At 41.3% G+C, this 13,479-nt stretch overlaps 1 protein-coding gene across 7 annotated transcripts in view; it reads right to left on the bottom strand.

The window, feature by feature from the left end:
* Positions 1 to 13,479, bottom strand: part of ythdc2 (YTH domain containing 2) — a 121,586-nt gene that overhangs the window by 13,049 nt on the left and 95,058 nt on the right. For all 7 annotated transcript variants that reach the window (XM_085987102.1, XM_085987093.1, XM_085987088.1 and 4 more), the window contains exons 27-29: positions 7,778 to 7,940; positions 4,889 to 5,092; positions 2,120 to 2,302 (exon numbers count right to left, since the gene is read on the bottom strand). In XM_085987102.1, coding sequence (XP_085843228.1) covers positions 2,120 to 2,302; positions 4,889 to 5,092; positions 7,778 to 7,940 — 550 coding nt within the window. The remainder of the gene's footprint in view (positions 1 to 2,119; positions 2,303 to 4,888; positions 5,093 to 7,777; positions 7,941 to 13,479) is intronic.

Genomic DNA, 13,479 nt, shown 5'->3' on the forward strand with positions numbered 1-13,479 from the left:
GTTATCTCAAGTAAGCAGATAAAGTAAATTTTAAAAAGTACTATGTGAAAGGCATAACCCCCCCCCAGAGTAACAGTGTACTTGTGTGGTGAGACAGGTCGTTCTCATGATTGGGAACTTGCTAAACATAGGCTTAGCCGAACATAAAACATTTGACCATTCACTAAATCGTGGAGTTTTCATTGGTGGGCTCAAAGCCAACTTTCAAAGGGGCCTGAAAGTCAGGTGCCTGCTGACCCCTCTGAAAAGGCAAGAAAGATAAATGAAAAATGAAATAAAATAAGACTAGGACTGACAAAAAATATATACTGTACTTGGAGGACAGGGGAAAAGCTATCAAATGTTTCTATGTACTAAAGATACACTAACTTAAGAAATACAATGCATTGTGTGTGTATGGGGATTAGAGAAGCTAAATATAATAATCAAAGTCTAAAAATTGGAATAACCAGGATTACATTCTCTGAAGTTAATGGTTTGTCCTGGAGAGTTAGTACAACATATGGTCTAACACATTCGGACAACATTTCTCCCTAAAGTTTGGGAAATATCCCAGTTTAGTTAACTGAATAATTTGGATAACTGATTCCATTCAATTAGTGTGGCAATATCAGAAAGTGATGTACAGTATAATATGAGATATATTTACATTCAAGATATGTTAGGAGATCTAGCTTGTTTTGTGAGTCAATTTAAGTAGGTAGCATCTGGATAACCAGCATTCCATTGGGCAATTACAATAAAAACATTTTCTATACTTTAAGCTGCCACTGGATACTAAACAGCCAGCAGTTTCATGTACAAGGTTATTGACAGGTTTAGTTAGCATGAACTATTGCCAACAGTAATCAAAAGAACTTATCTTAACTGTTTGAACAAACCCACCTGTCTAACAGTATTTGTCTTGCACATGCTTTCATGATTTCCAAACAATTGTCCCACAACTATAAGAGAAATTTTCTGCAGAAAAGATCCTTTTAATTTAACTTTTATTGGGAGGTGGTGGACTTTAGATTAAAAGTAATTCTCCCCACAGTACTATAAATCCAGTAAAAGGTTCCAGCACAACACACAGTAATATATAAAGATCTAGCTATCCATGTATCATCATATTGGGATATATTATGAAAGGGATGCTTCAGTAATTAGAATCCCTGCTTGCATTGTATACTCCCAGTTCAAACCTGATCTATAAAATATCAGTTCAAAAAAGACCAAAGTTACACATCAAACTGTACCTATCAACCTTACAATAAACCCAAGATCATTCTATGAGATGCAAAACTAAATGCCATGAATAACTTCATACACCTGAGCAGCATACTCAATTATGATGTGCATTTGGACCAAAATATTGACAGCCACATCAAAAAGGGTAATGCAGCATCATATTTAGAATGAATGCCACCTGAAGTTAAAGTGTGCAGTGCAGTTGTGCTCATTAATACAGCTGCAAAATGGCAACGCTCTATCTACCACGAGCACATGAAAATTCCAAAGGCATATATAATCTCATGAAATTTAAGGAAGCGAGGAAGACGGAAATACTGCAGTGCACTAACATGACTGGCATCAAGGTCGTGCTTATTCAGGTGCAGCTCCAGTGAATAGGACATTTTGTTTACAACTAAGATGAGCAGATCAGAATTGTAACAGTTAACAAATGGGTGCAAATTACATGATACCATTAATGTGCATCGCACAGTGGGCTATGATGATATTCCTACAAACACCAATGTCTTTTGCCTACGCCTGTGTGTTGTGGACATCACTACACTTGGGAAGGTATCCCACATCACCCTGCATCATTTTACAGCATTGAGGTGTTCTAAAAATGGAGTGCACGAACAGCTGAGTAACAACCAGCCCAATTCTTAAAGCACTCATGTGTAGGCTTCAAATTCAAATAACTGATCAAATTAAACCATTCGCCTACCATACAGAACTGACAAGACTCGTATACGCAATTTAAAAAACATTTTTGTGAGCATTTCTTAGAGATCAAAAAAATTCATCCAAATGCAAAATTAAACTGATACAGAAGTACAACTGCTCTTCTGTAAGAAAAATATCTTGCAAGAAAGCACATAATGTACATATACTGAGTGTTAGATCATACCTGTCCATCTCTGCTTATCTGGACTTTCTTATTGTCATTCCATGGGTTGAGCAGATGGTGGGCATATTGGAAAGGAAGGCTTTCCTTTCTTATCCATTCCACTCGGAAGACGCCTCCTAGCCCGGCAGAACCCCACTCCTGGCTTCTCTCCCGCCCTATCTCAGAGATCATTCTGGCAAAACCCTAAAGAAAGCAGAGCAATTTTTTTTTAGGTCATTCCTAATATGCTTATGGGGATTCCTTACATAAATCGAATTCCCATAAGCATTTAAAATTTCATAGTGAACAGAAGCAGCAATAATTAAAAATGTCAACCAGATCAGGAGGCAGAAATTGAAATGGCCTGTTTAGCAGTGGAAGCAAAAGTGAGAGAATTTCAGCTGAAGGAGCAAGAGTTTTAATCGAGAAGAAATGAGACTGGAAGAGGAACATAGATTGCATGAAGAGGAAAACAAAATACAGATTTGAGGCCAATGAGAAGGAGAAACAATGTCAGCATGAGGGGAGACTACACAAAACTCCCTCTGGCACAAAATGTTTTGATAGTAATTCCTGAAGATTTGTAAGTGCTTTCTGAATGGAACTTGGCATCCACATGGTTTTTTTTTACTGAAAAATCTGTTATTGTAAATATTATTCAAAACTAGGTTGTTCTTCGTTTTATTTTTGTTAATCTCTCAGTTAGATTTAATTACCCAGTACTGTAAATTAAGCAACTTAAATAAAACAGCACAGGAAACAATTTTGCAGGACCTCAAAGGTGGTAATCTCTGGATTACTCCCGGTGCCACGTGCTAGTGAGTACAGGAATAGGAAGATAGAACAGATAAATGCGTGGCTGGAGAGATGGTGCAGGAGGGAGGGCTTTAGATTCCTGAGGCATTGGGACCGTTTCTGGGGAAGGTGGGACCTGTACAAGCCGGAAGGGTTACACCTCAACAGAGCCGGGACCAATATTCTCACGGGGAGGTTTGCTAGTGCTGTTGGGAAGGGTTTAAACTAGCTTGGCAGGGGGATGGGCACCAGCATTTAGGCATAGAAAAGAGGAATAAGGTGCATAAAAGAGTGAGTGTGTTGGATAGTGCTAGAGAAGAAAGTACTACTAGAGGCGGAAGTAGTACCATATTGGATAGGAGCAGACAAAGAAAGACTACAAAAAATCAAAAATGGGTTTAGAATGCATGTACATAAACACACAAAGTGTGGTGAATAAGGTTGGTGAGCTACAAGCACAATTAGCCGTGTGGCAATAACAGAAACGTGGCTTAAAAATGGAGAGGACTGGGCACTTAATATTCAAGGGTACAAGGTGTTCAGAAAAGATAGGGAAGGAATAAAGGGAGGTGAGGTGGCAGTGCTGATTAAGGAAGACATTGTAGTGTTGGAAAGGGAGGATGTTCTTGAGGGGCCAAGGACAGAATCCATTTGGTTAGAGTTCAGGAGCAAAAAGGGTATGATCATGCTATTGGGGGTATTCTATAGGCCTCCAAATAGTGAGGAGGAGGTAGAAAAGCAAATCTGCAGGGAAAACGCAGAGATATGCAAGAGCTATAGAGTGGTGATATTGGGGGACTTTAATTACCCAAATATCGATTGGGATAATGCTAGGGTAAAGGGAAAGGAATTTCTGAAATGTGTTCAGGAGAATTTCCTTGACCAGTATGTTCTTAGTCCAACTAGGAAGGAGGCATTGCTGGATCTGGTGCTGGGGAATGAGGTAGGCCAGGTCGACCAAGTGTCTGCGGGAGAACACTTGGGTACGAGTGATCATCGTATCATAAGATTTAGATTAGCAATGAAGAGGAGCAAGGAACAATCTAGAATGGAACTTCTAAATTGGAATAGGGCTAACTTCAATGGGATGCAAAAGGATCTAGCCAGGGTAAAATGGAACCAAAGACTGACAGGAAAAATTGTAACAGAACAATGGGTGATCTTTAAAGAGATGTACCAAGTACAGGTTAGGCACATTCCAACAAGAGGGAAGGGCAAGGGAACCAAAGCAAGGGCTCCTTGGATGACAAGGGAGATAGAGGAGATTTACCAGAATGGTTCCGGGGATCTTAGCTACAAGGACAGGTTGGAGAAGCTGGATTTGTTTTCATTAGAGCAAAGGAGGTTGAGGGGTGATTTGACAGAGGTGTACAAGATTATGACAGGTTTGGATAGGCTAGACGTGGAAAGGCTTTTCCCACTAGTTGATGGTACAAGGACTAGGGTACACAGATTTAAGGTTTTGGTCAAGAGATACCAGGGGGAATGTGAGGAAAAAAACATTTACGCAACGAGTGGTGACGACCTGGAATTCGCTGCCGACAGAGGTGGTGGAAGTGGAGACTGGATAGGCACTTGAAGGAAATAAACTTGCAGGGCTACGGGGATAGAGCAGGGGAATGGGACTGACTGGATTGCTCTACAGAGAGCCGGCACAGACTCGATGGGCCAAATGGCCTCCTTCTGTGCCGTTATGACTAACAAATTATTGCACAACGCAGTCTTTTTACAAATACTATGAAATGAAGTGATGCTTCTCAGAAGCTGAAAAAGCAAATTACTTAAGCGATTCAAAATTCAACTCATGGAACAATGAATGTGGCACAGATAATTCACAATTTGCTTATTTGTTAAATCAAGTGTCTAATGGGAAGGTACTTAAGAAAATAAGTTTAAAAAAGGATTTTTTTTATTATGAGTAATTCATAACATGCAACCTAATTGAAGAGAATAAATACACTGCTGTTAAATATTTCTATAAAGTAAAATTTTCACCTGGAAGTGCCCTGATCCTTGCACAGAAAATACTAGATACACAATGCTGCTTTCCCAAAATGCACGGTTTAGTTTTCGTTCATTGCTGGGTGTAGTGGACCAGATTCCCTTTTGTTGAGAAATCTCAAGATTACGAAGGTTGCTGCTCTTCAAAATGAAAAAGCGAACTGGTACATTTGGCCTCGGTGACGGAGATTTAGAGCCCTAAAGACAAATTACATGATTGTTACTTTTTAATCTTTTTACATCCTGTTCCAAAGTCAAGTCCTGAGAGTAGGTGCTGGTCAGAGAAGACTGCTCTCCATACTGGGTAGCAGGTGGTGGTTGTGGTAAACCACTGTTTGTATTCCTGTTTGTCCTGTTTGTATTCCACTGTGTACATGCCTGGACATGCCTCGGCTGACTCCTCCCACAGGTCCTAGTATAAAGGTGACTGCTCCCCAGCCCTTAGTATCATGGACCGGTCGACCACGCGAGGCAGACCTCCATTCTGTTGTTAATAAAATTGATGCGCTATCAATTACTCATAAAAGACTGAGAGTTAGAAGAGTAACTAAAGGCTTTTATTAACAACAGAATGGAGGTCTGCCTCGCGTGGTCGACTGGTCCATGATACTAAGGGCTGGGGAGCAGTCACCTTTATACTAGGACCTGTGGGAGGAGTCAGCCGAGGCATGTCCAGGCATGTACACAATGGAATACAAACAGGACAAACAGGAATACAAACAGTGGTTTACCACAGTGGTCTGAATCAAATTTCAGAACTTTCCCTCCATGTTGCCAATACACTCCAGTTAACAGCATGACTGAAAACAGACAGAATTCCTTCACCCAAGGATATTATGATCCTCTGACTCAAAATCTGCAATTTTCTAGTTAGCAGTCAGCACTCAACTACTTTAGCTGCAAAGCTGTCTGAAAAGAGACTACAACACAAGTACATTGCAATTTACCCTTAAACTATGAGGACTGATTCATCCCTGGGATGAGAGGGTTGTCCTATGAGGAAAGATTGAGTAGATCGGGCCTATACTCTCTGGAATTTAGAAGAATGAGAGGTGATCTCAGAAACATACAAGATTCTGAGGGGGATTGACAGGGTAGATGCTGAGAGGTTGTTTCTCCTGGCTGGAGTCTCGAACTAGGGAGCAGATTCTCAGGATAAGGGGTTGGCCATTTAAGACAGATGAGGAGGAATTCCTTCACTCAGAGGGTTGTGAATCTTTGGAATTCTCTACCCCAAAGGGCTGCGGCTGCTGAATCGTTGATTATATTCAAGGCGGAGAGAGATAGATTTTTGGACTCTAGGGGAATCAAGGGATATGGAGATTGGGTGGGAAAGCGGAGTTGAGGTCGAAAATCTTATTGAATGGCGGAGCAGGCTCAAGGGGCCATATGGCCTACTCCTGCTCCTAATTCTTATGTTCTTATGTTATGATCTTACTTTCAGAGTATACTAAATATACAGGAGATCGTGCTCCGAGGAAAAATGACCACAACCTGCAAAAAATGCTATGCCATTTTGCAATATGAAAGTAATTGAAACGACTACATATCTTAATTTACTATAATGAAACGCCCTTCATGACATTGTCTGCCTGAGTGGCAGGACTATAAGATACAATCTCAACAATAAATGCAATCTATACCGCTCCTTGGTGATTGACAGCACATTTAAAGCAATGCGAGAAGGATCCTGATGGTTTTCATCATTCCCCAAATGACCAGTAAAGCCTGAAAGCTTATCCTCTATGGGAATCACAAATGTGAATATTGATAATGGGAATCACACAACCTAATGAGGAATCGGATTCTTCAGCAAATTGAGAAATGTTATTTGAGAAACTCGGATGACTGATTTTTAATTAAACGATATCAACGTGAAGAGGCTTTTCTGTAAAAAAAAACTGACTGCCGTTTTGCCTACATTACAACAGTGACTATATTTCAAAAATACTTGTGTGACTGATGCGCTTTGGGATGTGAACTATATAAAATCAACTATTTCATCTTCTGAAAATCCCACTGGCCACACAAAACTTGCATCTTCTCATTTTTAATACAAGATTTACTTGTTTTAATTAAGATCAGCTATGCAAGTACAGCAACAAATACAGATTAGGTACATACATTTTAGATTCAAATCTGCCAAAAAAAGTGCTATGGTTACATCTTCATAGTTGAAGGACAAATAGACCATTTCTTATTAACTATTGCCCATTTCATACTGTAAATGTAGGGATTTATTTTTCCGTTTAAGAGTTGAAATGAAGTGATATCCTGATAAAAGTCTTGAAGATTATGAAGTGCTAAAGTTTCTTTTTTATTCGTTCATGGGATCTGGATGTCGCTGGCAAGGCCAATATTTATTGCCCATCCCTAACTGCCCTTGAGGTGGTGGTGGTGAGCCGCCTTCTTGAACTACTGCAATCCGTGTGGTGAAGGTACTCCCACAGTGCTTAGGGAAGCAATTCCAGGATTTTGACCCAGCAACGATAAAGGAACAGCAATCTACTTCTAAGTCAGGATGGTGCGTGACTTGGAGGTGGCGGTGTTCCCATGCGCCTGCCTGCTGCCCTTGTCCTTCTAGATGGTAGAGGTCACAGGTTTGGGAGGTGCTGCCGAAGAAGCCTTGGCGAGTTGCTGCAGTGCATCTTGTAGATAGTACACACTGCAGCCATGGTACGCCAGTGGTGGAGGGAGTGAATGTTTAAGGTGCCTGCACTCATCCAGGCAAGTGGAGAGTACTCCATCACACTCCTTACTTGTGCCTTGTAGATGGTGGAAAGTGGTGATAGACTATTTCAACTGAATGTTACGACAATGGAAGGGCACAGATTAAGATAATCATTCAATGATTCTAAGAGAGCATTTAAAAAAAAAACTTACCTTGCCTGAAGGTGGTGGAGATGGGCTGGCACAGGGGCTGGGATAGTTGCTGCTGTCTGTCGATTTTACAGATGACTGATCTGACCTGTCATCAGAACTCCTCTTAGGATAGAGGAAGCCCCTCTCCTTGTATCGTTGCTGCTGCTGTGACTTCAACTGAACCCTATAAAAAGAAAACTGCTGGTTTATACCATTTTTGAAAATGTGCATCAATAAAAAGCTTTTAAAAGGTAAGTGAATAAATATTTGAAAAAATAAAATTTTTCAAGATATGGAGCAAAGGCTGGGTAAAGGAGCTAAGTGGATAGCTGTTTGAAACCCAGCACAGTAGTGATGGCCTACTTCTGTGCTGCAAAATTCTGATTCTATCATCTTTGAAGATGATATTGATTTATTTTTGTATTATAGCCCAGTTGTCCAATATATTATCATATTATGGGAACGGGGGCATAGTGGCTATGTTACTGGACTAGTAATCCAGAGGCCTGGACTAATGACCCGGAGATGTGAATTCAAATCCCACCACAGCAGCTGTGGAATTTAAATTCAGTTAATTAAATAAATCTGGAATAAAAAAGCTAGTGTCAGTAATGGTGACCATGAAACTACCAGATTGTCGTAAAAATCTGGTTCATGAATGTCCTTTAGGGAAGGAATCCGGCTGTCCTTACCTGGTCTGGCCTGTGTGACTCCAGACCCACAGCAATGTGGTTGACTCTTACATGCCTCTCTGAAATGGCCTAGCAAGTCATTCAGTTGTCAAGGTAGCAGCTCACCACCTTCTCGAGGAGAATTAGGAATGGGCAATAAATGCTGGCTTTGCCAGCGACGCCCACATCCAGTGAATGTTTAAAAAAATTACCATTTTATATTCATATATCAACATCATGGTGGTTCGTGCTTTACACCTAAAAAAGTACAGGGATAGCAAGCTACCCATATAATATACAGAAAACCCTTTTTTTTTTTTTAAGTGGGAGTTGTTGCAAGAGGGTAATGTTTATCGCATTCTGAGGTTTTAGCAGCAGATAGATCCTTGGATTCAAGGTGAATGACAATGCTAACAAGTAGGCTTTTCACCCCCTACAGACCTGTCCAATATCTAGGTAAAGGTAGCAAGACCTGGAGTTGAACAGAGAATCCTTACCACAGTACTCTGATTTACTGGAATATACATGACATCATATGAACTCCTTATCTTCAGTTGAGAGGGAGAAGTAGGCCCCAGGCCGTGGAGCCGGCGACGGTGAAGAGGAGGCTGAATTGGAGCATTCACATCCCGACGATGTGTTCGGCAAGTCGGGTGGAGGAACGCAGCGCAACGAGCAGCAGCAGCAAACTCACGACACGCTGCAGCACGTCGGCCGGCAGCTCCATTTCGAGTAACTCGCAGTCCGGATGGGAGGAGGGGAGCCGGGCATGGTGGCCAGAGCGGGAGAAGCAGGCCACCACACGTGGAGCCGGCAACAGTGAGGAGGAGGCCGCGGTGAAGAGGAGGACGGAGCGGCTGAGAGACATCGTGCTCCCACTGCCACGGGAAGCCATTGTATTGACTCTGAACGCAGCGCTGTATGTATAGCTGACGTGTCCCTACGGGGAACAAGCATTCCATTGTACTTGTTACATATGGCAAATAAATCTAATCTGAATCTGAAGATGGATGAATATACACTATTAAGCCGAGGCTCAGGCAAGAAACCAAATGTAAGTACAACCTTTACAATTCTCCTGTGCTATTTCTCAACATAAGACTAATCCTTTAAATATGATTGCTCACTTCTTCCATAGTGAATTGCTACCACAAAACTACTGATTTAGCTCAGACACTCTGCCGGCTTCAGATTGATCACTGAGCTGAGTGCAAACAGCAAAATAAGTGAAAAATTGGAAACTCCTGGCCATAGAACTGTCCATCAAGAGTAATTGGCCCTGCCCCTTCCTGAGACACAACTCGCATCTTCACCACAGCACAGGTGTCAATCAAGGCCACTACCACAAGACCATAAATCACACAGCATGTTTGGAAATGAATGGGATGGCTTGATTTAGTGATCTGTGTCAAATACTTGGATTGACTTGTTAGATGGTGTGACAAAAATGAAGTCTTTTTGACTACGTTAAATTATTAGATTTTTTTCTTGCTGAATGTAGTACATGTTTAAGTCAGTCACTGCTCACTGTTTCTGCAAATTATATGAATACATATTACAGTCTGGCTAATTTTCATACCTCAGATCAAAGCAGAGACATGTGCGGTTCAGGATGGCCCTGCGCTGTGTGGTTTAATTATCACTATGTGAATAGAGACCCATCTTACTGGAGTTACTTGATTATGTTAATGTATTTAAATGGCCAAACTGCTCAATTCAAATCTACTGACCAAAGGAAGTTCAGATTTGGTCCAAAAACACTCAAACTTCCTTAATAACAGCAGAAAACGCTGGAAAAACTCAGCAGGCCAGGGCAGCATCCGTGGAGAGAGAAACGGAGTTAACGTTTCAGGTCGAAGACCCTTCGTCAGAACTGGAAAAACTTCCAGAACTCAAACTTCCTTACTGTGCTGCAGACCCTCTTAAAGGCCAGCAGTTGGCTCGAACCCGGCAGTGGAATTTTGGAGGCACACTCTATGCCTCCAGAGACCCCAGAAAAACTGGCAGCACAAAATTAGGAGATGACACACATGTTACATACACTATTATTGAAGGAGCAGGGAAGCAAACGTTGATGCAGGGACACATGTGGAATAGGGAAATAGTCCTGTCACTCACTCCTTGATGTAACTCTCTGCCTGAACGAGTATTAGCCTTGGTCAGTTTTCCTTTCTCTTTCCCCCCCCCCCACCTCCTCTCCTGCAGTGAAGACTGCAGGGTTCCTCTTGACTAATCTACTTGGATTTTTTGAAGAGGTGGATAGGGGAGTGTCTATGAATGTTGTCTATATAAACTTCCAAAAGGCATTTGATAAGGTTCCACATAAGAGATCATTAGCAAAAAGGAGTGCATGGAATTGTAGGTAACCTTGTGACATGCGTCAGTAATTGGCTGAGGTAGGAGATAGGGAGTAGGGATAAAGGGTTCGTTCTCTGATTGGCGGGATGTGACAAGTGGTATTTCTCCAGCGATCTGTAATCTGGCATCAGCTTTTCATCATACATATTAATGACTTGGATGAAGGAAAAGAAAGCAAGAAAGAACTTGCATTTATGCAGCACCTTTCACGACCTCAGGATGTTCCAAAACGCTTTACAGTCAACAAAGTACCTTTTGAAGTGTAGTCACTGTTGTAATGTAGGAAACACGGCAGCCAATTTGTGCACGGCAAGATCCCACAAATAGCTATGGAGATAATGGCCAGATAAAAATTTTTTTAGTGATGTTGGTTGAGAGATAAATATTGGCTAGGACACCGAGGAGAACTCCAGTGTTCTTCTTCGAAATAGTCACGTGATCTTTTACATCCACCTTGTTTAACATCTCATCCAAAAGACAGCACCTCCAGAAGTGCACCACTCCCTCAGCACTGCACTAAGGTGTCAGCCTAGATTATGTGCTCAAATCTCTGGAGTGGGATTTGAACCCACAACCTTCCGACTCAGACGAGAGTGCTACCGCTGAGCCACAGCTAGAAAGTTGTATATCCAAGTTTGCAGATGACACGAAGTTAGGAGGCACAGTAAGTTGTGTGGATGGGAGCAGGAAGTTGCAAAGAGACAGACAGACAGACCAGGTTAGTGGGCAAAACCATGACAGATGGAGGTCAACGTGGGGCAATGTGAGGTTATCCACTTCGGATCTGAGAAAAATAAATTGGAATATTTTCTTAATGGTGAGACACTAGGAGCTGTGGAGGGGCAAAGGGATTTAGGTGTCTATGTACACAAATTACTAAAAGCTAGTGCACAGGTACAAAAAGTAATCAAAAGGGCTAATGGAATGATGACCTTTACACCAAGGGGGTTGGAATTCAAAAGTAAGGAAGTGATGCTTAGTTGTACAGAGTCTTGGTCAGATCCCATCTGGAGTGGTTTGTTCAGTTTTGGGCACCAAACTTCAGCAAAGATATATTGGCCTTGCAAAGGTACAGTGCAAATTCACCAGAATGATACTGGGGCTTAAAGGGTTAAATTATGAGGACTGGTCACATAAACTTGGCTTGTATTCCCTTGAATGCTTAAGGGATTTGATTGGGTAGATACAGAGAAACTATTTCCTCTGGTGGGGGAATCCAGAGACAAGAGGACATAATTTTAAAATTAGAGCTAGGCCATTCAGGAGTGAAATCAGGGAGCACTTTTTCCACACAAAGGGTAGTGGAAATTTGGAAACGATCTCAAAAGTTTGCAGATGCTGGGTCAATTGAAATTTTCAAGACTGAGATTAGCAAATTTTTATTATGCAAGGGTATCAAGAGATATGGAACAAAGGAGGGTAAATGGAGTTGAGATACAGATCAGCCACAATCTACAGGAAACTTTGGTTTATCCGGAGGTTGTATGTTCGGAAACCTCAATCTACTGGCAGAAATCAGGAGCCGTTTTGTTAGGTTTTTTTCTTCTCGTGGCTTTTTTTTCTTCTCGTGGCTTTTTTTTCAACAGTCAGGCTCTGCAAAGTCTCTCTGAAGCTGTTGCTAAGCTACAGAGACGCTTCTAAGGTACGGCCGACTGTTTAGAAGCTGTTGCAACAGTGTGTGTTGCCAGATACGGAGCTGCAAATCTCCCTATGCTTCAACATTAACGCTGGTATGTCCGGTGGTTTTGATAGATCGGCAACAGCTCGGTCCCGGATATAACAAAGTTCCCTGTAATTGAATGGCAGAACAGGCTCGAGGGCCTGAATGACCTACTGCTGTTCCTATGTTTAATGAATGGCAAATTTATGCAGTGTATGCAAATGACACTGTACATTTAACTTGTGACTAAAGAGTATAACCCCATGTGATCTAACCAAACGAGTTACTGACTGGTGTTAATAGCCAGGGCGGCAAGGGGCCACCCTAGGCACACAGTGGATTAATTGGTTGGCAGCTACGTTTTAACATAATATGCAACGTAAAATCCATAGTATGTGCAGTCTAAATCAATTGATAGTTGTCAGCAGTGCATTAAAAATAGCACTTAAATTAAAACGGATTCTTTTAATGAACCCTTGCTAGGAATTGACATCATTCTCTCACCAGTCAGGCACATGAAGATCAGTCTGGTCATCTACCTTCTCTTTTGAAATCTTGAATTTCCACATGGCATGGAGGAATTCAATTGCAGGGGTCAATTGTTCAAATATTTTGATTGATAGCGAACAGAACAGAGACCTTTGACCAACCATGGGTTCAAAGAAACCTTCCTCAAATTTACAAGCACAATAAATTCTCATGTCTACTAACATTGTATTGTTAATTTAGTGAACAAAGATGTTTAAAATAGGGGAAAACATCAGACAGGTGTGAAACTTCCCTGCGCGTTGCTATAAGGTTTGTGGATATTTGAGATGATTAAAGAAATTGCTCAACCAGATCACATAGTCAACTAAAATAAGGGTAAAGAAGAATTAGGTTTCATTCTACTGATCCATGTTATGGACGCATCTATACTTTATTTGTTTTACAGAAACAGAACTTTTAAAACTTCAACAAAATTTGGAAAAGACAATTCCTATGTTACATCAAATTGGCAGGAATCATTAGCAGTTGCCACCAAGTTAAAATGT

The sequence above is a fragment of the Somniosus microcephalus genome, chromosome 1, assembly GCF_052327205.1.
Source record: "Somniosus microcephalus isolate GS21.2 chromosome 1, FLI_Smic_1.0, whole genome shotgun sequence".
NCBI classification, from domain to species: Eukaryota; Metazoa; Chordata; class Chondrichthyes; order Squaliformes; family Somniosidae; genus Somniosus; species Somniosus microcephalus.